This window comes from Pelobates fuscus, chromosome 6 (assembly GCF_036172605.1).
Source record: "Pelobates fuscus isolate aPelFus1 chromosome 6, aPelFus1.pri, whole genome shotgun sequence".
In the NCBI taxonomy this organism is placed as follows: domain Eukaryota; kingdom Metazoa; phylum Chordata; class Amphibia; order Anura; family Pelobatidae; genus Pelobates; species Pelobates fuscus.
Window position 1 is genome coordinate 25035337 of NC_086322.1, and position 24676 is coordinate 25060012.

Here is a 24676-nt window from a genome sequence, read left to right on the forward strand (position 1 = left end):
GTTTATCACAGCAGGCCTGTCACTGATAAGCAGAATTAACCCTTGGAGCCCCAATATGATGTGTACATACTTCCTTGTATTCAAAGAGTTAGATTAAGAGTTCAATGTTAATAACTCTGGGAGTTTAGGCCTCAATATTTTACAGTCACTTCACTATCCACTCAAAATATTAAGAAATATAATTCTAATATTTCTTAATAACGTCGATAAATAATGTTTGCCTTGCTTCAGATTTTCACGTGGTATTTAATCTGCATATAAGGGATCTGAAGTAAAACAGATAAAATGTTTATTAATATATTTCCTTTAGCAAGATACCCATCTATACCAAAACATAGAACAATGGCATTTAAAGAGTTAACCCATTAAGTGGTAGCCAGTCAGTAATATACAGAATGGCCTTTAACCATTTAGGGCTCCAGTTAAACGATTTGGCATTTCTCCTGCAGAGAGGGATCTGGGGTTAAGGATGGGTCGCAATGGGCAGAAGCTCAAGTAAGACAGTATATTCTGTGCTAATGACATCATGTCCAGCCACAATCCAGGATAGGATTACCAGCCGACAATGAACTCACACACAACAGGCACAAAAACCTTTTCCGAAATATTCGATAGGATGTTTTTAACCCTTGAGAGCAATAACTATTCACTTTGCTAAGCTTACAAACATGAACATCTGACTTACAAATGGGAGACCCTCATATCAAATGATTAACCTCCCAAGTGCCAGGGGTGTTGTTTAAAATACTACTCTAAATTCGATCATTTTAAAATAATGGAATTCCATAAGGGTTAAAATGAAAGCTGCTGTGTATGTATACTCGGGTAGAATGTCTAATCATTACCGACTACCCCCTCCCTCCACCTTTTTTTGCTAACCTTAGTTCACTGTATCACCTTTACCACCTCTGCTGGGGTTTCAGTCTAAGTATTCACTATGCCTGTAGCAGCAGTTCCTGGATTACTTTGATCTCCCACCCTCCTGTGTCACAGTAATCTTAGCAAGTATTAACCATTTCAGTGCCAGAGACATGCTGTGCGCTTTCTATATATTTAACTAATACAGCTCAAACTTGGCTCCAGCTTAACTAAACTCATGTGTTCCTCTATGCCACCTTGATCGAGAGAGGAAGGCTGATAGGCACTTCCGATGTCTGTGTACTACGATCCCCATGATGCCCAGCCAACCAAACTAACCATTACTTGATTCTTAGACTTTCCATTTTCTTCTGTAACCTGCTTTAAGTGAATTTTAGTAAAAATTCATTTTAGGAGCTAATCACCTCACCAGGACATAGAACCAATGGAATATTACAAGTAGAAATTAACCCTTACACACCTTTGCAGATCAAGCATTAACCCTTCTGGAGCTGCCAGGGTTGGATAAACTCTTTGGGAACTCACATTAACCCTTTGGTACCAGAATGGCCGAAGAAAGCTCTGACTAAACTAACACAGCCTTTGGCCCCAACAGATGACATAATTGCTTCCCAGGCAGAAAACAAAGAAAAAAGGAAGTTGTATTAACCCTTTGTGATTCCTTTGGCAATGCATGAGTCAATGCCTTTCTTTTGGGTAACATAAGCAAGCAGCCAGTTAAACAGGGGGTCTGTGGGTTTATAACCCAACGTGTCTTTGGTCAAGAAGTGGTTAATTTACTACTTTTGCATTGTAAGGAGAACTGTTTTTACTGCACTACAGATTATGTTGGTGCCTTATAAATGTTAAACCATAAATAAATGAATCAAGCAATCACTGCAGTGGGGTCATAGGAGAATAGAAAACGCATTTGTTACAGCTTAGCTCACCATCGGTGCATTAAGAAGGATGATTAACCCTTTTACTCCAGAGAATAAGGGAAAGGTTTAAACTGACCTAGGGAGCAATAGTTCAAGATCACACGCAGGGTGCGTTGTTTCTAAATTCTCCAGGTGTCACAAACTAGGATATGTAAGAGCCCAAGGGGTAACAATGCATGGAGGAATGTGAGCAAGATTCCCCAAATCTTCCTACAGCCATTAAATAAAAAATGATGGTAAATGGAGATTTATTCTATAAAATGAAGCAGATAATTGGTCACAAGCTCTTTTGAGCAGGGCACTATCCGCCTTCTGTATCTGGCATTGTCAATGATTTATAAATTTAAAGCGCTGTGGTATAGGTTGGTGCTATAGATATATTTTAACTACAGATGGTATTAATATTAATAAATGTAAAATTTAATTTTGTAGGGAACCCATAACCTTAAATCATGCATCCCTCCATACAGATCGCTAAACAGAATTGTTTTACTTTTAAAGTGATGCAAAAATACAAATACCAACACTGACACAATATAGACAGCACTGACAAAATATACACAGCACTGACAAAAAATACACAGCACTGACGCAATATAGACAGCACTGACACAATATACACAGCACTAACAAAAAATACACAGCACTGACGCAATATAGACAGCACTGACACAATATAGACAGCACTGACACAATATACACAGCACTGACAAAATATACACAGCACTGACACAATATAGACAGCACTGACACAATATCGACAGCACTGACACAATATAAATACCAGCACTGACACAATATAGACAGCACTGAGACAATATAGACAGCACTGACACAATACCAATACCAGCATTGACACAATATAGACAGCACTGACACAATATAGACAGCACTGACACAATATAGACAGCACTGCCACAATATAGACAGCACTGACACAATATAGACAGCACTGGCACAATATAGACAGCACTGACACAATATAGACAGCACTGACACAATACTAATACCAGCACTGACACAATATAGACAGCACTGATACAATACCAATACCAGCATTGACACAATAAAGACAGCACTGGCACAATATAGACAGCACTGACACAATACTAATACCAGCACTGACACAATATAGACAGCACTGACACAATACTAATACCAGCACTGACACAATATAGACAGCACTGATACAATACCAATACCAGCATTGACACAATATAGACAGCACTGACACAATACCAATATCAGCATTGACACAATATAGACAGCACTGACACAATACCAATATCAGCATTGACACAATATAGACAGCACTGACACAATGTAAACAGCACTGACAAAGTATACACAGCACTGACACAATACTAATACCAGCACTGACACAATACAGACATCACTGACAATATATAGACAGCACTGACACAATATAGACAGCACTGACACAATATAGACAGCACTGACACAATACAGACATCACTGATATAATACTAATACCAGCACTGACACAATACAGACAGCACTGACACAATATAGACAGCACTGACACAATATAGACAGCACTGACACAATATAGACAGCACTGACACAATATAGACAGCACCAATATAAATATAACGATCTGCGTCCCCAGAAGAAAACATTTCACAAACTTTATACACAGGAATCTGAACCCAGATTTTCACAAAGTTGTTTCTAAGATGATGTTCCACCCCACTCAAAAAATAAATACAAATAAATAAATAAATGAAGATTCCATCAAGTGGTGCTTTGGTGCTGGCAAGTTTGATCAAGTACTTGTATAGCATGTTACCTTCCTGTACTGAAATGGTTAACTTTAAATCTTTAAATCTTTACATTGAAAGGCAGCAGCCCCCTCACCCCCTCAAACAGCTTTATTCTGTCCCAGTGTGGACACACAGTGTATATACAGCTACTCCGCATGTCTAGACACCAGTCTGCCCCTACATGTAAATGTGTGTGTGTGTGTGTGTGTGTCCGTGTGTGTGTCCGTGTGTGTGTCTGTGTGTGTGTGTGTCTGTGTGTTTACATGTGTTATACCAGTAACAGATTCGCCTTAAAACCAATTTCTCTTTAGCTTATCCAAGCGATCATATTGCACCAGGTCCTCTGTGCCACTTAGGAAGGTTAATTGTAGGTTAATCCCCCTATTACTGAGTACAGTGTGACCCCCCCCCCCCCCCCCCCCGCCACCCAAACTCCCATCTGAATGAGAGCGCATGTGAATACTGGAGCTCACATTGAACCCTTCCAATCAGGGCTAGTCAACCTGGGCACCCCAAATGTTTGTGGACTGCATTTACCATGATGCTCAGACAGCCTAAAATGTTTAAGTCAGCAATGCCTAGCTCTGGCACCCCAAATATGTATTAACTACATGTTCCATGATGCAAAGCTAGCCTCTGGAATATAAAGCTCCAAAAACATATTTGGTGCCAAATTTACCCATCACTGCTATATGTGGTACCCACCTGTCTTATTGACTGATAAAAAAAAAAAAAAAAATCAATTAAATAATACTTATCTGGACAAGCATGGGATTCACCCAAAATATTAGCCGGTATGTGGCCACTGACACAAGTTCATTGGCATTAAAGGGGCAGTGCCCAGTTGTGGGTCTGGCTGCCTTCCAGTGGATGCTAAACACATTCATTGAGCTCTGGAGGGACCCACCACGCAGGCTAACCATCCTAATATTACACTCTGTTCCTAGCTAATAATCAATAATGTGACAAAATATGAAAAAACAAAACATTAACCCTTTCTGTGCAGCAGAACTGAACAGGAATTCTGGGCCATTTTCTTTTTAATTCTGGATCAACACATTCTTGTAATTAGAATTCTAAAATGAAATAGACTATGCAGTTCCCATACAAAACTTTGTAGAATGTGTAAAGCGCAACAGACATGCCTGGCAGTTAAAGTGTTAAATACTAATAATCTAGTTGTAGATGTAAACTAGATAAATAATTATTAGTGCTCATAACTCTATCATAGCAAGTCCACAATATCCCAAGATGGTTAGCATTCTTCCAAACAAGGACCTAGACCAAAGAACTTGCAATCCATAGCGTTATTTTGCTCTGTTATATTTTGTAATTGTAACAGCTTAGAAGGAGCACAGTTAATAAACTTCCCCTATGCACATACAGTGCTTCCAACACAAAGACAATGAATGATAGAAACACAAACAGCCAGATTGACACAATTAATAATAATAATAATAATAATAATAATAATAATAATATTAATTGGGCTGTATAACAGTATTGACATGTACATACAATTCATTTCCTAATGATTTCCAATACAGGGAATTGTAACACAGGTTTATATAGGTAAATGTGAAATAGTAGCCAGGGACGGTATAAGAGATCCCCCAGGTATTAGTAGAATACCCAGCTAGACAGACACACAGACACACAGACACACAGGGCTGCACTTACCTGCAGGATCCAGTGGAAGGTCTCCCCCACCAGAGGGAATCCCATGGAGCCCTTAGGGATGGGAAGCTTGCAGGTCTTGTCTCGGGTAGCAGCCCATCTCAGTTGCCACAGTTGTTGGGACACAGCCAGCAGGAGAACTACTGAGACCAGGCAAGCTGCCAGGGTGACCAGAGCAGACACCAGGTCAAAGCTCTCAAACAGCATGGTGAGGAGGGTGGGCACAGTCTGCTGGGACCAAGAGCCAGATCAGCCCTGCATGGGGGCAGCACCTAGGAGACAAACAGGGACTGTCAGCACCCTGACAGGACTGGCAGCAGGATCAATCACTGGCTGCAGGAGCAATGAGGACTCATTCAGCCACTTCCAGTGGGACAGTCCCAACTCACAGAGATACAAAGTAGCAGTAAGTATCCAGGTCCAGCAGGGCTCAGTGTGTGAGTGTGAGTGGCAGCTTCAGGTAGTCTGAGATGAGCTCCCAGTGTGAGTGTTTATATAGAGGCGGGGAGGCTGAGCTCGGGCAGGCGGCCAGGTACTGGCAGCTCCCCCCCACCCCCCCACCCCTTCACTGACTGGGAGGCGGGGAGACGGAGGAGAGCGGCCGCTGGAGCGTGCGAGCCCTGGCTGGAGGTGCTGCCAGGCAGTGTGTGACAGGGTGACTGAGGGTGCCAGGCTGCCAGGCAGTGTGTGACAGGGTGACTGAGGCTGCCAGGCTGCCAGGCAGTGTGTGACAGGGTGACTGAGGGTGCCAGGCTGCCAGGCACTGTGTGACAGGGTGACTGAGGGTGCCAGGCTGCCAGGCAGTGTGTGACAGGGTGACTGAGGGTGCCAGGCTGCCAACCAGTGTGTGACAGGGTGACTGAAGGTGCCAGGCTGCCAGGCAGTGTGTGACAGGGTGACTGAGGGTGCCAGGCTGCCAACCAGTGTGTGACAGGGTGACTGAGGGTGCCAGGCTGCCAGGCAGTGTGTGACACGGTGACTGAGGGTGCCAGGCTGCCAGGCAGTGTGTGACAGGGTGACTGAGGGTGCCAGGCTGCCAGGCAGTGTGTGACAGGGTGACTGAGTGTGCCAGGCTGCCAAACAGTGTGTGACAGGGTGACTGAGGGTGCCAGGGTGCCAGGCTGCCAGGCAGTGTGTGACAGGGTGATTGAGGGTGCCAGGCTGCCAACCAGTGTGTGACAGGGTGACTGAGGGTGCCAGGCTGCCAGGCAGTGTGTGACAGGGTGACTGAGGGTGCCAGGCTGCCAGGCAGTATGTGACAGGGTGACTGAGGGTGCCAGGCTGCCAGGCAGTGTGTGACAGGATGACTGAGGGTGCCAGGCTGCCAGGCAGTGTGTGACAGGGTGACTGAGGGTGCCAGGCTGCCAACCAGTGTGTGACAGGGTGACTGAGGGTGTCAGGCTACCAGGCAGTGTGTGACAGGGTGACTGAGGGTGCCAGGCTGCCAGGCAGTGTGTGACAGGGTGACTGAGGGTGCCAGGCTGCCAACCAGTGTATGACAGGGTTACTGAGGGTGCCAGGCTGCCAACCAGTGTGTGACAGGGTGACTGAGGGTGCCAGGCTGCCAACCAGTGTGTGACAGGTTGACTGAGGGTGCCAGGCTGCCAACCAGTGTGTGACAGGGTGACTGAGGGTGCCAGGCTGCCAACCAGTGTGTGACAGGGTGACTGAGGGTGCCAGGCTGCCAACCAGTGTGTGACAGGGTGACTGAGGGTGCCAGGCTGCCAACCAGTGTGAGGCAGGGTGACTGAGGGTGCCAAGCTGCCAACCAGTGTGTGACAGGGTGACTGAGGGTGTCAGGCTGCCAGGCAGTGTGTGACAGGGTGACTGAGGGTGCCAGGCTGCCAGGCAGTGTGTGACAAGGTGACTGAGGGTGCCAGGCTGCCAACCAGTGTGTGACAGGGTGTCTGAGGGTGCCAGGCTGCCAACCAGTGTGTGGCAGGGTGACTGAGGGTGTCAGGCTGCCAGGCAGTGTGTGACAGGGTGACTGAGGGTGCCAGGCTGCCAGGCAGTGTGTGACAGGGTGACTGAGGGTGCCAGACTGCCAGGCAGAGTGTGACAGGGTGACTGTGGGTGCCAGGCTGCCAACCAGTGTGTGACAGGGTGACTGAGGGTGCCAGGCTGCCAACCAGTGTGTGACAGGGTGACTGAGGGTGCCAGGCTGCCAACCAGTGTGTGACAGGGTGACTGAGGGTGCCAGGCTGCCAGGCAGTGTGTGACAGGGTGACTGAGGGTGCCAGGCTGCCAACCAGTGTGTGACAGGGTGACTGAGGGTGCCAGGCTGCCAACCAGTGTGTGACAGGGTGACTGAGGGTGCCAGGCTGCCAGGCAGTGTGTGACACGGTGACTGAGGGTGCCAGGCTGCCAACCAGTGTGTGAAAGGGTGACTGAGTGTACAAGGCTACCAGGCAGTGTGTGACAGGGTGACTGAGGGTGCCAGGCTGCCAGGCAGAGTGTGACAGGGTGACTGAGGGTGCCAGGCTACCAGGCAGTGTGTGACAGTGTGACTGAGGGTGCCAGGCTGCCAACCAGTGTGTGACAGGGTGACTGAGGGTGCCAGTCTGCCAGGCAGTGTGTGACAAGGTGACTGAGGGTGCCAGGCTGCCAACCAGTATGTGACAGGGTGCCAGGAAGTGTGTAACAGGGTGACTAAGAATGCCAGGCTGTCAGGCAGTGTGTGACAGGGTGACTGAGGGTGCCATGCTGCCAGGCAGTGTGTGACAGGGTGACTGAGGGTGCCAGGCTGCCAACCAGTGTGTGACAGGGTGACTGAGGGAGCCAGGCTGCCAACCAGTATGTGACAGGGTGCCAGGAAGTGTGTAACAGGGTGACTAAGAATGCCAGGCTGTCAGGCAGTGTGTGACAGGGTGACTGAGGGTGCCATGCTGCCAGGCAGTGTGTGACAGGGTGACTGAGGGTGCCAGGCTGCCAACCAGTGTGTGACAGGGTGACTGAGGGAGCCAGGCTGCCAGGCAATGTGGGACAGAGTGACTGAGGGTGCCAATCTGCCAGGCAGTGTGTGACAGGGTGGCTGTGTGTGCCAGGCTTCCAACCACTATGTGACAGAGAAACTGAGGGTGCCAGGCTACCAGGCACTATGTGACAGGGTGGTTGAATGTTTTCCAACCAGTGTGTGGCAGGGTGAATGAGGGTGCCAGGCTGCCAACCAGTGTGTGACAGGGTGACTGAGGGAAAGTTAGTGTGTGACAGGGTGTGTGACCGAGTGTGCCAGGCAATCCGAGCCAGAATGTGTCATTCAGTGTGAGAGAGGGTATCAGTGAATGTGTCAGTGTGTAAGGAACACTTATATCGTTGACACACGCGTGTATTGTACATATATAATCAGTCATAATTGACTCACTCATATACACTGTATATACGCTCCTGTAATCATGTGCACAGTATATATGGGAGTACACATTGTTACAGCAGAACATGTTGCATATACTCTGCTATAATAATGTGTGCATTCATACATAACCAGTATGCTAAGGTCTGTAATAATGTGCACACACAAACATACTGTACATACACTTGTGTAAAATGTGCATCAGTATTTATAATGGATATACTCGCCTATCATAATGTACACTCACATGTACACTGTGCTTGTTCTCCTAGAAGTGTGCTAATGTGCACACCGTATATTTAGTATAAGCACTTCTCTATTAACTTGCAAAAAATTAAAGGCACACTTATAATAAAGTATACACATATAAAAACATGTATTAAAATGTGCATATATATTTATTTTTATAATAATGTGCACACAGATATATTGTACATTTCTCCTATAATATCACACGTATGTAGAATGCACACCCCTGTAATAATGTACATACACCTACTCTGTTTACACATCCTTTGTAAAGTGTACTCTCATATATATTTAGTGTACACACCCATGCAAAATGTACACACGCATGCACTGTATAATGTGCACATACGTGTATTTCTATTATGATTCCAATACCTGATGGCTATATAGAGCTGTGTTAGCATATAAATTATCTGTGTACATTGTATCCCTGGATGTGTGCCTGATATTCCTGGGATTTCTCAAATAATCCAGATAGCAATGTTTGCATTAAACACAGTGGGGGCTGTGATTGGAACACTGACAGTCTGTGTACCACTAATAGAATATTCACATTATTCAGAATAACTAGAATTAGACAGATATAATGTATTCGGGGATTTTCTAGAGACTGTGTACTATTTACATCACAATTGCATTGTATATATATCTAACATTTGTATCAAATCCATTTGGTTACTGGAAGCATACAGCTCATTTAGGCGATTGCATTACACATTGTACTGATTGTTACACTTAGGATCTGTGTTGAAATCTTTATACATTGTAGCTCTGTTCCATATGTCTGTGTATAGCAGAGACTGTGAGGTTACAGGATTCCTATATAGTTTGTGTGTAGCCCCTATATGGGAGCTGCATTGGTACTATATATGCTGACTCTTAGTAAACTCTCCTGTCTGTGTGAAATAGATCAATGTAATGGTTATTGGTGTGTTTATTAACTGCATTAACTGGGGGCAGTGGAAGTGAGTTTGGAAGAAGTCAGTATCTGAGTGTACCCTTAATCATATGTGTGATAAGAAATTGCATTTGTGAATTGTGTATGGATGCACTATCTTTGGGCATTGATACAGTGCTGTGAATATGTATGCAGTGAGAGATTATTTTATATTACATATAGGTCTGTGTGTGTGTATAGTGTGATCTGTGTATGTTTAGTGTGGTAGTATATTTACTATGTTTGTGTATTTGCTTTCAGTATAAGTCTTTGTGTTGTACATTAGTATATTTTAAGGCTACCTTAGTAAAAAAAAAAGTAATTAAAGGGAAAATGATTATATTTTAAGTAATTTGTGAACTAAACATTGACATTTTAGGTTCCAGAATCAGTGGAGTCACTAGGGGGATGCAGGTTGCACTCAGCCAACAACACTCACAGCACACTCAGCCAACCACATATACATCCCAACCACATCACACTCATTAACCCTACAGCCAAACACACACATGTCATAATATCACACTGAAAACACAGATTAGGTCTGTGATACACAGGTGTACTTAGCACATCATTACACATAAAAAAACAGGACATTACTGAGGGTTTGGGGAGTCACCATGAGTTACCGCACTGGGTGACACCAACCCTAGTGACGCCGCTAGCCTGAACGAAGAAATCTATAACTAGACATATTAATTTAGGGAAATATTTATAAGTGTTTTCCATGTTTAGATAGATAGATAGATAGATGATCCCATTGTACAGCGCTATGGAATTTGCTGGTGCTATATAAATAATAAAATAATAATAATCGACAAACACAGACACACAGATTAAAGTATTAAAGTTTAAGTGTATACCTGTGCGTGTGTACATATGTATATTTTTTCAACTATGTCTGACTGTGTGTTACTGAAGTTATATAGATATTTAGTGCAGGTGTGTGTGCGTCCGTGTCCATACATATATACATGTTCAGTGCAGTTCAATGTGTTTCTAACTGTAAGTGAGTGTCTGTGTAAATGTTTAGAGTACGAGTCGAGCGTGCAAGCCTTGCAATCATTTATCCTTCATCTAAGTATTTTATAGAAATGAATGCAGGTGTGATTAATTTAAGGCAAGCATGAGTGAGGCATTGTTAACTGTAGGTGTATATGTAAAGTGAAAATGAGTGTATGCGCATAGGTATATTGTGATTGACGTAATGTGTGTGTAGTGATGGTGCGTGTCTGTGTTTGTTCGGGATTTGTGTAAATGTGTATCGTAGATCTTTTCTTAGTATATGTTTGCATGGGGGATGTAGGCATGTTTAATGAGTGTATAATACAGGTGTGTAAGTAATTCTTTATTACCGGTATATATTTGTGATTATTCTGTAGAGTTAATGTAATTAAAGTGCTATTATCGTGATATGATTTATCTTTTAATAGATATATTGTGTTAACCAAACTGCTTGCAAGTGTGTATATGAAAAGTCGCGTTTATCTTTTCAAACACGTAAAGACTACAAACATGGAGCACACAGATAAAAGCAACCAACACAATCGTGTACAAGTAGCAGTGAGTATATCGTGAGACAATAACCCCCAATAATCCAAAACGTTTCAGGTCCTGGAGTCCCTAACCTTGGTTCAATATTGTAAAATCATAGGGACCATAATGCAATGTTCGGCCTGAAGGAAGCGATGTGCAGGTAAGTACGCCTTTTGCTGTTAATCTCAGCAGCACAATGTATAGATTGAAGTTAAACCTACCTGATGGCGAGCATGCCACCAATACAATTTGCACACCACATGTGCTCTTTACTGTGGGAGCATTGGTTCAGTATAGGTGTGTGCAGAGTATATATGTATGTATATTCTTGTATTGTAGGTATTTTTTGTTTATTCATCGTATATACAAGTGTTTTATGGTAAGTATACATGTGTACATGTTTATTAGAGACATGTCCATGATTATTTAATGTTGGTGTACACGTGATTATTTTGTATAGGTGTATACGTGACTGTTTAGTCAATATATCATTTTTAGGATAGTTATTGAGTAACATAATAACAGCAGATGTGCGTCTGAGTGTTTGGTGGTCTCAGTAAGGTCTTTTTTTTTTATTTTAAAGAAAACTATTTCAGTGGGAAGCACAAATCATTTAGCGCTGATGTTGACATAAGTGATGCTTTCAATGTATGAGTGTGTGTTTTACGAGTATTTGTTATTATGCAGAGTATGTGTAATTGTGTAAAATTGTGACTCTTCAGGATGATGTGTAAGGGTATGTGAAGACCTGTGTTGTATCCTGTAGTTTGCTAAGATGTTTGTAAATGTCCAGGACTGCGAGAACTTTCATCAATTTATAATATGAGTTAGTAATGTGTTTTTTTTTATTGTTTGTAATTGATGACATGGTGTTTAGTGTATGTGTGACAAAATGCATCATTATAGTGTGTGTAGCTCTGTGTTTGTGTAAGGGGTGATGTGTTTTGATGTTGGTGGCACTGGCTAGATATGTATGAGTGTTTAGTCCAGCTGTTTAGGTTTGCTTAGTTATTTTATATAGGATAATTTGCACATGAGTGTTTGAGTATTTTCCGTAGGTCAGTAACTAGGCATTTAATGGAGGTTTATATACATTTAAAGGTGTCTGAGTTTAGCACAAGACTGTTTATGTATTTAGGTCAGTTTAGAGGAGACTTATCTAAGTGTACAGGTGCATATGTGGATTTAGTGTTAGCGTATGTTGGTGTTCAGGTGACCGTGTGAATTTAGTGACGGTCTACTTAAGTGTTCAGCTGCCGATGAGAGTTATGTGTATAGCCTAGAAGACTGCGCTAGCTTAGCCGATGTGTATATAAGAGTTCAGTTGCCTGTGTGAATGTAGTGGTGCTGTGTATGCTAACATGATGTATGTAGGTGTTTAGGTGCCTGTGAGAGATTAAAGGTAATGCATGTAGGTGTTGTAGGTGTCTGTGTGGGTTTACTGATAATGTATTAGGTGACTATCTACCTGTGTGAGTTTAGTGGTTGTGATGGTGTATAGATGCCTATGTGAGTTTAGTGGTTGTGATGGTGTATAGATGATTGTGTGAGTTTAATGGTGGTGTACATATGTGGTTAGCTCCCTGTCTGAGTTTATTGGTGATATGTATGTATGTGTTTAGCAAACTGTGGGTTAGTGGATATGTACATAGGTGTATAGATGACTGTGTGGGTTAGTGGTGACGTACGTAGGTGTGTAGATGACTGTGTGGGTTTAGTGGTGATGTATGTGGGTGTATAGATGACTGTGTGGGTTATTGGTGATGTATGTAGGTGTGTAGATGACTGTGTGGGTTAGTGGTGATATATGTATGTGTATGGATGACCGTGTGGGTTAGTAGTGATGTATGTGGATGTATAGATGATTGTGTGGGTTAGTGGTGACGTATGTAGGTGTGAAGATGACTGTGTGGGTTTAGTGGTGATGTATGTGGGTGTATAGCTGACTGTGTGGGTTATTGGTGACGTACGTAGGTGTGTAGATGACTGTGTGGGTTAGTGGTGATATATGTAGGTGTATGGATGACTGTTTGCTTTAGTTGTGATATATGTATGTGTATGGATGACTATGTGGGTTATTGGTGATATATGTGGGTGTATAGATGACTGTGTGGGTTATTGGTGATATATGTATGTGTATGGATGACTGTTTGGGTTAGTTGTGATGTATGTAGGTATTTAGCTCCCTTTGTGAGTTCAGTAGTGCTGAACTCACACAGGGATGACATAGATGACAATGCAAGTTTAGTAGAGGTATATGTACGTGTGCAGATACCTATGCTGTACTGTCTATTTTCCTTGATTGTACAGCACCGCAGAATATGTTGACACTTTATAAATATCAGTAATAATACAATAATAAGTGAGATTACTGGGGGTATATGTAGGTGTTTCATGGTATATGCAGTGTTACTGTTTTGGGGGATTTATTATAATAATTGATTAGGTGTGCAGAAGTATTTTGTGCTAACATTTAACCTCTTCACTAATTATGTTATATAATTATCATAATTGAAAAACACAATGGGAACAATCATTCATTTACATGCACAGATTGTTGTACAAGCAAAAAAAAAAATTACGATTTGCAGATAATGGTTGTACATCATGCCTTTTGTTGGAATATTTCATAGCGGTTCCAAAAAAACATTATATTTGTCATACAATAGATATAGCAAAACCATAAAATATTCAGATATGGATAAATCCGCTAGCATTGTGGTGATGCACACTCTCCAATTACCAGGAGCAGAATCCAGATATTCTGTCTGTGGGCTTTAATTGCAGCTGTCGACATATAACCGAGCATGTGTATATCAATGGTCAATACAGCCCGCTACTGCACCGAGCACATATGACTTTGAATGTTTGTCCAGAATTGTGCTCACCAACTCATCCACCTGTTTGCTGTTTAGGAGCCCCGTAAACATTGATCTTTGGAGGCTCCTATACAATCTAGCAGAGAGTGAAGTCCCTCACAGTCCCACTATGTACAGGTTAGCCACTGACCATATCTTCAGCCGTCTAATTTGTTTTTCAAAATTTAAGCCAACAATGTGTTTGATTACTGTTGTCAATGAAAAGGTTAAACCAGTGGTTCCAGTCCTCAGGGCACCCCTACCAGCCCAGAATTTAGGGATTTCCCAATAGAGTCTAAGGTGTTTTTAGAAGAAAAGAAAAAACTTTGACACAACTGGGTAATTCCTAAATCCTGGAGTGGTAGGGGTACATTGAGGGCTGGTTTGGGAACCCCTGGGATAAGCTAATATGATTTACTTTTGAATATGATTTTTGAATATCTGGTGTTGATGTCATGGGGCGTGTGTGTTTGTGTGTGTTTATTATAAATTTTGATGGAACTAATTAGTGTAGAGATGTAGGTGTATTTGTTTACTATAGTTCAATGTAATTATTTGCTCAGATTTATCATAAGATTGTATATAGTTTGTTAAAACGAAGTGAACTTATTGAAAATTAAGAACATGTCTCTCAGTGTACAAAACAAACACAGAGCAATTAACCACACAATATCCAGAAAATATCTGGTGAAGGAGGAAAGTGAATGACAACCCAATTTAATGACCTGAGCAGTGTCCAGATCCTAAAGCCACAGGACCTGTGTTGAAGTTTCAGAGACAATATCTAATGGTCTATAGGTATATGTGTGTTCAGTGTAGTTAGTTGTGTGTGTGTGTGTTTTCACTGCAGTTATTTAGTTGTGTGTGTTTGTTTGTGTGTGTGTGTGTGTGTTCAGTGCTGTTACTTAGGTATGTGTGTGTTTAGTGTAGTTATTTAGTTGTGTGTCTGTGTTCAGTGTAATTATTTAGGTATATGTGTGTTCAGTGTAGTTAGTTGTGTGTATGTTTGTGTGTGATTAGTGCAGTTACTTAGTCTTGTGTGTGTGTGTGTGTGTGTTCAGTGTCGTTATTTAGTTGTGTGTGTGTTTTCAGTGTAATTATTTAGGTATATGTGTGTTCAGTGTAGTTAGTTGTGTGTGTTTTTGTGTGTTTAGTGCAGTTAATTAGTCGTGTGTGTGTGTGTGTGTGTGTTCAGTGTCGTTATTTAGTTGTGTGTTCACTTTATGTATTTTGATGTGTGTGCTCAGTATGTAACATCACATGTTCACAGTGGAATACATGCTCGGTGAATTAACTTTGCTCAGGAAGTCTATTAACCCATCAATGAAGGGTGATATGCTAGGCATGTCGTGATATAAATAGGTTTAATGTAATACATCTCCCGTGCTGCCCTATGGCATATCTACACTATTCATAGGTATGGGCAAGCGGTGTGCTAGGTGTGCCCATTAGCTGTTTAGATCTCATTGGACATTTCTGCGTGAGTTTAGGTTCTTTGTTATGACGATCTCTATGTTTACCTGGTAAGAGCATAATGCATGTTTTTAAAAGGAATTCTTTTTTTCGGGGACGTTTAGATGGTATTTTCCTCTTGGTGCATTCCCTAACACAATACACTGTGCTTGCCAGTGACTGTCTGTGTGGCTTGTGACAATAAGACTCTAGATAACATTTGGCATCAATCTTAACCCCTTGAGTACCACACAGCCGGCTCCTTTGGCAGGCCAAGGTTCAATAAAGAGCGTGACCGTATGGAGTGACATCTCCGAGGAAAGCAAGTTCTCCCTACAGTGCTGCGATTCAGAATGCGCATTCGCTTTACGTTACAGCAAAACAAAAGTTCATTGATTTGACATTAACCTCTCCAGCTGTTTTAAGTCTTTGGGGCAAAGTGTTTTGGACACAACTAGGAAATGTGTATCTCCCCTGCCTGTCACATTGTTCCCAGGCTTTTCCAGTGTATATGTGAGCAGCCTGTGTATGAAGTATGTGTTTTTGTGAACTGGATCTAATTTCCCTGCCTAAAACCACTTATATCTAAAAGCAGGGAGTGAGAATAGAGCTCTGTGTGTGTTTCCTTCCCCCCTTCTCCGCGTCCCTCTATACTTGCAGAGTTGAAGTGCAGGTCTTGGCTCCTATAGGCAGTGATGGAGAAGCGCCCCTTTCTCCTCACTCTCTGCCCTGTATCTCCACCTAGTGGACAGCTGGGGTACTGTGACTCCACTAACTGTTACAGGTGCTGCCCATTGTGAAAGCCTCTGAGCCGCTGTCTGTATTTATAATTATATACGGCATTAAACATGCCGTATAAGCTCAACCTTGCACTTCACACACATGTCAACAGACAGAGTCATTCCCTTATAGTAAGGACGTATTGTTTACACCAGCAAACGATTTGCTAATATCTATTGGTTTATCGCAGGGGTAGGCAACTTTGGAAACATAGAAACATAGAATGTGACGGCAGATAGGAACCATCCGGCCCATCTAGTCTGCCCAATTCTCAAAAAAAATTTATTAGTCCCTGGCCTTATCTTATATCTAGGATAGCCTTCTGCCTATCCCACGCATGCTTAAACTCCTTTACTGTGTTAACCTCTACCACTTCAGCTGGAAGGCTATTCCATGCATCCACTACCCTCTCAGTAAAGTAATACTTCCTGATATTATTTTGAAACCTTTGCCCCTCTAATTTAAAATGACGTCCTCTTGTTGTCATACTCCAGATGTTATGGACTACATGTCCCATAATGCGCTTACAGTCATAATGCTGGCAAAGCATCGGGGGAAATGTAGTCATCTGCAGTGCTGACGGTTACTTAATAGGTTAATGCCTATAATTACTATGAGGGGAAACATTCATAACGGAAGAATAATATGCTGCTTAAAGAGTGATTAGACTGATCAGTCAGTCAGGACGGTTGTCGTTACTTAGTTCAAATTTCATGTTTGTCTTTAGAGAACCAGTTTCCATTATGTCAGAGAATTAACAGGAAAATACATTCATTTGCATGAAAGTGTGTCTGAGGGCTTAAGTATGTGTGAAAATTACTATAGGTCTTGAGTTGATCTAAACATCTTTGTTTAGTTGAGGTTTTGTTTTTACTTAATGTGATCAAATTCTTTTAATTGTTTTTTTTTTTTTTTTTTACTTAATGTCATCAAATTCTAACCTTCTCATAAATTTCACTAAGAACAGTGATGGGATACCCCTGAAATAATTTACATATGGATAGGTGGATGGATGGAAATATGGATAGGTGGATGGATGGATGGATAGGTGGATGGATGGATGGATAGGTGGATGGATGGAAATATGGATAGGTGGATGGAAATATGGATAGGTGGATGGATGGAAATATGGATAGGTGGATGGATGAATGGATGGATAGGTGGATGGATGGATGAATGGATAGGTGGATGGATGGATGGATAGGTGGATGGATGGAAATATGGATAGGTGGATGGATGAATGGATGGGTGGTTGGATGGATGGATGAATGAATGAGTGGATGGCTGGATGGGTGGGTGTGTGGATGGATGGATGGGTGATTGGTTGGATGAATGATTGGATGGCTGGATGGGTAGGTGTGTAGATGGATGGATGGATGGATGGATGGATAAATGAATGGGTGATTGAATGAATGAGTGGATGGGTGGATGAACAGAACAGTGGGTGGGTGAGTGGACGGATGTGTGGTTGGATAAATGGTTGGATAGATGAATGAATGAGTGGATGGGTGAACGGAACAGTGGGTGGGTTGATGGATTGGTGGATAGACGGATGGATGGATGGACAGATGGAAGGATTGATGGATGAATGGGTGGATGTCTGGGTGGGTGGGTGGGTGGATGGCTACATGGGTGGGTGGACTGATGGCTGATTGGATGGACTGAGTGATGGATATTCTCTTTATTAAAGCAGCTTGACAGCCCATTCATCAGAACCTTCACTTGGGCTCCGTCTGATCTTGTGTTTGGTGTGTCATTCCTGGATATTGTGAGTCAGGGAGTTCTCTTACATCTTATTACAATGACAAGCCTGTGGGGCTCGGCCTATATAACATCTATTATAAAGGAAACAGAAAGTCAGGGCTTGCCTGTACTCAGCATATCTTGATGCAATTGCTAAGCTTCACTTTCACAGAAATGATGTAACCCAAGCTGCAATGAAATATCTCTAAATAAAATACTTGCTGTTATATGCAAACAATAGAGAACGTCTGGACCTTCAATGTATTATTAGTAAAGCGGAACTGACAGAGTTATACATATAAACAGATATTTGGATTCAATAGCCGATCCACGGAGAATACTCAGTGACAGAAAGATTATTCCCCTTTTTATGAAATTTGGAGTTATTTTGTCCGTTTGCAAAAACAGGATTTGTAGAAAACTGAATTTGAGAAATGACGTGCAGTTTTAACCAAATTATTATTTGTAAGGATTGTCAGTAAGATAGAGAGAAAGATACGTGCTCACTCACCCTTCATCAGTTTCTTTTTATTTTATGTGTAGTTAAAATATGAATACTTTGGCTTTCCATGGTAAAATACTAATATTGTTTATAGTTTTTCTATATATAAAGTGCATTTGATGTCGAACATGGGGTGCTGGTAGAATTGCACATTCTCTCTGGCTGAGATCATCAACTTTGATAATCTCAGCCAATCTGATGCTTCCCCATAGGAGAGCATTGGGAGGTTTGTGCACATGCACAGCAATTCACTGCTCTGCACCAACCAAAAGTTCTCTAGGGGCAGCATTTGATTAAAAACCAAGTCTGACTCGGTTATCACAGGGAAGTGCCTCTAGTGGCTGTCAGGAAGACTGCAACTTAAGGTGTGTTTAATAGATACGGCAATGTTATGACTTCATGGTTAAACAGCAATACTCCAAGAGGGCTATTCATGAAATATGTGAATTGTTAAGATTATTTTCACTTTGTGCATTCTCTGTAATTCAAAGTGAATTTCCAAATGGATCAACACAAAAACACAACCGACTTGGAGAATTCTGACAGTTCGGTTATTTAAGTCTACACGGTGAATTTACTCTTTAGTAAATAAGCGTGACTCACTAATCAAACTCACTGTTTGTTTAATAAATTGCTGCTATTGTGAAATGAGAAAGGGTGAGAATTATCTAATATATTTATTTCTTACTTTTATTTTTAAACAATTTACTAAGACATACCTCACATCGTACAGAGCTTGGATTCCATCTGAAGCCAAGACATTACCTCCAGAGTGTGATTATATTTTGGTACCGAGGTTCTAGTAGGTGGATTAAAAGAATTACATTTTCAAAACAAGATTGTCTCCTTTTTAAGCCATTCTTTAGCAGGCTTTAGCTAAATCTTCCTACAACACGGGACATGTATCAAAACTACTAAGAGCACTGTAGACATGATGTCAGAGTGTCTTACAAACCTTCCCCTTACATACTGTCACTCACAGCTTCAACTACAAACAGGTTCTCTTCATCCCAAAGGCTGTGATTAATTCCTCAGTCCTAATTACGGACTTATAATTATGCTCTGCTGGTTTTAACAAGTTGCCATTCACAATATGACAATATTGGTATGTCTGTAACTTCATATGATCAAAGGGAATGGGATTACATTGCTGGCTCAAAAAGTATCACTTTTAAATTGCTCTGTGCAAGGAGTGTGGCAGTAAGCAAATTAGCAATAAACTATTGGCCCTTATTGAGTGAATGGTGGGGGATTTTAAATAAATCGCAACATTTTGTCACTGTAACTGATGCTATTTTATCTTGCATTTTACCATTTGGATCTCAGTTCAACACCATTCACTATTTAATCGATAAATTATAGAGTTCTAATAAAATATTGTGTTTGTACTTCGAGTTTGGCTCTATTTATTAAAAGAACACTACAGCGTTAGGAATACAAACTTGTATTCAGTTTTTAACTACCTATTTTAGTGTCTCCCACCACCACCCCTGTGCGAAGGACTAAGAGGTGCAATTTACTCAACTTTGAGCCCTTGCCAGTCCAGTCTCCGTCCTGCTACTCTGACTCTTTGGTTTAGATCATCAGTGTAAATTATCTCAGTCAATCCAATTATTCATCATAGGAAAACATTGGGAGGCTATTATTATAAAACATTTTGCGCTGCAAAAGGCTTCTCTGCACCAATCAAATGGTCTTTACGAGGCCATCTGATTAACTAGCCAATTATAAATTGGTTACTGTGGTGGAAATGCCTCTAGTGGCTGTCGGGGAGACTGCTATTAGAGGCATGTTAACTCCTGCAGAACAGCAATATTTTCAGTTGCAAGGTTAAAACTATAGGGACATAGCACCCAGACCACTTCATTGAGATGAAGTGGTCTAGATGCCGGTAGAATGCCTTCAAACCAGGAATTTTGAATTTAAATTGTTAGGTTATAGCAGCTGACTGAATAAATCTCCAATATGATTTTTCCTTAAAATTTTACATTTAGAAGGGAATTTTAACATTCTAGCTAAACAGCTGTGAATTTTTCCAATCCAATTTTTGTGACCTAAAATGTGTCAAATTCCCATATTTTCCTATTTAGTAAAAGTCATCTGCTTTTTAATCACAAACTCTATTAGCTAGTCTTAAGAGCCTTATCCACTACAATGAAAACATTTGAGGCCAAACGTAGTATGTTGGTCATATTGCTAAAATTGAATTTATTTCTAATTGTGCTTTGAACATTCAGTTTCCAAAACACTTTTTTATGTAAATATCTTTTTTATTTGGAACATCACTCTTGGTTCAGTTATTCAGTCTTATTGAAGCTCAGATTATAATTGATAATTGATCTACAGGCTGGATTGGGATTTGGGTTAAATTTACAAACTCTTTATTTTTATTATTTTTAATTATTCTCTCCATTACCTCCAGCTCTAGATACTGCTAATACATTTTGATACTAAAGGAAGGGTGTCACTTAAAATATATATTTTTTTTTTATTTATAGGTTCAACATATTTATTTATTTGAACCTAAAATTTCAGATCTCTACATATTGCATTCAATTTGCTCAACTCAGCCTCATGTTGCCTGGGGTGACTTTGGGTGAAACATCTGTCCTAAACAATTGTTCCCTTGTGAAAATTAATTAATGAAACATTCATCAAAAGGACATCTAGGTCTGTGCTGTAGAAGTATCCTGGACTTTTCATTGTAGAAATGAGACCAAGTAACATACATGTAATTCCACATTTGGCCACCGAAAAGCCAGACACTATTTAGAATCGGACTGTTGTCTATCCTCCGTCTATTGCTTTTGAATGCTGCGACCATTTACCAATTTTATCAGAAATGTGCAACATTACATTTTATCTTTCAGGATCTGCTGTGGTTTGAGCTCCCTGATGTTATATTTCAGGGCACTCCGGTTATTATTTTATCATATTTTGCTTGTTATATTTTGGGTTTCCCTGCTGGTAATATATTGTGGTTTCATGCCTGCTATATTTTGGGGTCCTTGCTTGCTATATTCTAACTTTCAGTATATTATATTTAGGGGGACCTCCTGTTTTGGCATCCCAGACTTGCTTCATTTTGAAGTTTCTTCTTCAATTCCATTGGTTCTTAACTAGACTACAGGATCTAACAAAGCTTTGTGGAGACGTGGATTGGGACCAGTACACCACGATCAACACTCTCAGATGCTGGGTAACTCACTAAGTGTCAGCCACAATCATAATATTATACTTTATATCACAGCGAAGATAAACCTGTTGAGCTCTAAATATTAGATGAGCTTTTGAGGGTCATTAGAAATCATCATCATCAATTTTAACCACCACTGCTGATATTGACGATTTTACCATATTCTTTTTGAATTTTAAGTACGAGCCCCAATGGAATATGGAATTTCTCTGCAGATCAAAACCAGCCCCATGCAAGAAGGCAACGGCATTAAATTTAGCAGCAAGTTGTCAGTAACAAGTTAATCTAAGTTATATTGTTACAAAGTGAGTGTGGACTCTTAGCCACATAATCAGCAGTTACCAATGGCACTATACTGAGTTCTAGATTCCAATGAATGTACAGAGATCCAATGATCAACACACCAACAGAGAATTGACACCAAGATTTCTGTCTTGTCTACTGCTATACATGAAACCTGTGTGAGACATTAAAATTAGAGGCTTAGAATAATAAGAATTCTAACAAAGGAAAGTCTGTCCTAGTCATCGTACTTCCTCTATAAAACTTGTGCATATGATTTCAAACAAATTGCAATTCATCCAACTTTTGGGTGATCAGTGGGTCATTGGAATTCCCAACTCCGAAGCTCAATATAGAGGTGAATAAATTACAAGTTCAATGGACAAGAAGAAAAGTTCTAAAAGTGGAGGAATCAGCAGGAACATTCCATTGGTTCCCACTCTACTTTTAGAACTTTTCTCCACCATCACTGTGTGTGAATAACCCCCATCTTCTAGTGTGAACACTGACACATAGATATTAACAATCAACCACATTCCTTGTACTAAACATCTATAATATCTCATCACGAGATCATATTTTATCAACCATTGTAATGATCTAAATTTCTGGCACTCAAGAACCTCTGTAGGAACATTAACAGTAATTCACTAAATTGAGCAATCAAAGCGATTTTTCAATTTTAGGTAATTTTAAGGTTCAAAGTCAGCTGTGCTTCCAGTCTGGCTACTTTGGCCTTAAAATTGAAATTCACTTAGAATTCTCACATTAGTAAATAACCCAGTCAGTTTTTTCATGGAAAGAAGCACAGTGGTGTTGAGCTGTTTATCATTGATTACCTACAGAAGAGACACCGGATTTTACGTATCCAAGGGACTGAGCACTAACATGTCTAGTGAGTTTGTGGTATCCCATCCCTATGGTCATCTCTTCTACTCGGATATAAGTGGCCACCTATGACATCAATTTATAAACAGCTTTTCTGGGATACAGTTCTAATAGTGGAGAAGTCTCCTCGGAAACCAACTGAATTTTTAAACTGACTGTTCCACATACACAGCTTTGCCCCGGAGCAAACAAGTGATTGGAACCCTTGTGGCACAGGACAAGCAACAACGTAGATAGGTGGGGCGCCGTGCGGCCGCACAGCCGGCCGGGATTAAAAAAAAAAAAAAAAAAAATATATATTTTTTTTTTACATTTGCAGCGGGGGCGGAGCTTACCGTGCAGCGGGGGCGGAGCTAAAAGCGCCGGAAAAGGAGTCCCTGCTTCCCCACCAAACAGTTACCAGGAGCTGCACTGCCTCCACAATGAACTCCACAGGTAACTGTGTGATTGTCAGGTGAGTGTGACTCTCTGCCTGTGTGTATTACTGTCTGTGTGTGTATGACTGTCTGCCTCTGTGTGTCTGTGTGTATTACTGTCTGTGTGTGTGTGTGTGTGTGTGTGTGTGTATGACTCTCTGCCTGTGTGTATTACTGTCTGTGTGTGTATGACTGTCTGCCTCTGTGTGTCTGTGTGTATTACTGTCTGTGTGTGTGTGTGTGTGTATGACTCTCTGCCTGTGTGTATTACTGTCTGTGTGTATGACTGTCTGCCTGTGTGTGTGTATTACTGTCTGTGTGTGTGTGTGTGTGTGTGTGTGTGTGTGTGTGTGACTGTCTGCCTCTGTGTGTCTGTGTGTATGACTGTCTGCCTCTGTGTGTATGACTGTCTGCCTGTGTGTGTGTATTACTGTCTGTGTGTGTGTATGACTGTCTGCCTGTGTGTGTATTACTGTCTGTGTGTGTGTGTATGACTGTCTGCCTCTGTGTGTCTGTGTGTATGACTGTCTGCCTGTGTGTATTACTGCCTCTGTGTGTCTGTGTGTATGACTGTCTGCCTCTGTGTGTCTGTGTGTATGACTGTCTGCCTCTGTGTGTGTATTACTGCCTCTGTGTGTGTGTATGACTGTCTGCCTCTGTGTGTGTCTGTGTGTATGACTGTGCGTGTCTGTGTGTATTACTGTCTGCCTCTGTGTGTGTCTGTGTGTATTACTGTCTGTGTCTGTGTGTATGACTGACTGTCTGCCTGTGTGTGTGTGTGTGTGTGTGTGTGTGTGTGTCTGTGTGTGTGTGAGACTGTCTGCCTGTGTGTGTGTGTGTGTGTGTGTGTGTGTGTGTATGACTGTCTGCCACTGTGTGTATTACTGTCTGCCTCTGTGTGTGTGTCTGTGTGTATGACTGTCTGCCTCTGTGTGTGTGTATGACTGTCTGACTCTGTGTGTCTGTGTGTATGACTATCTGCATGTGTGTGTCTGTGTGTGTGTGTATGACTGTCTGCCACTGTGTGTGTGTGTATGACTGTCTGCCACTGTGTGTCTGTGTGTATTACTGTCTGCCTCTGTGTGTGTGTCTGTGTGTATTACTGTCTGCCTCTGTGTGTGTGATTGTGTGTATGACTGCTTCTGTGTGTATGACTGCCTGTGTGTATGGCTGTCTGCCTCTGTGTGTATGGCTGTCTGCCTCTGTGTGTATGACTGTCTGCGTGTGT

The 24676-nt window shown here is 41.6% G+C and overlaps 1 protein-coding gene across 2 annotated transcripts in view; it reads right to left on the reverse strand.

Annotated features, from left to right (window-relative positions):
• The window catches only part of LOC134614125 (cytochrome P450 26B1), a 58936-nt gene that overhangs the window by 23572 nt on the left and 10688 nt on the right, over positions 1-24676 (reverse strand). Inside the window, exon 2 of one of the 2 annotated variants that reach the window (XM_063457578.1) lies at positions 5264-5532. In XM_063457578.1, coding sequence (XP_063313648.1) covers positions 5264-5467 — 204 coding nt within the window. In that variant the 5' untranslated portion in view covers positions 5468-5532. Of the gene's footprint in view, positions 1-5263; positions 5711-24676 lie in introns of those variants that run through there. The other variant, XM_063457577.1, reaches the window with a different exon arrangement.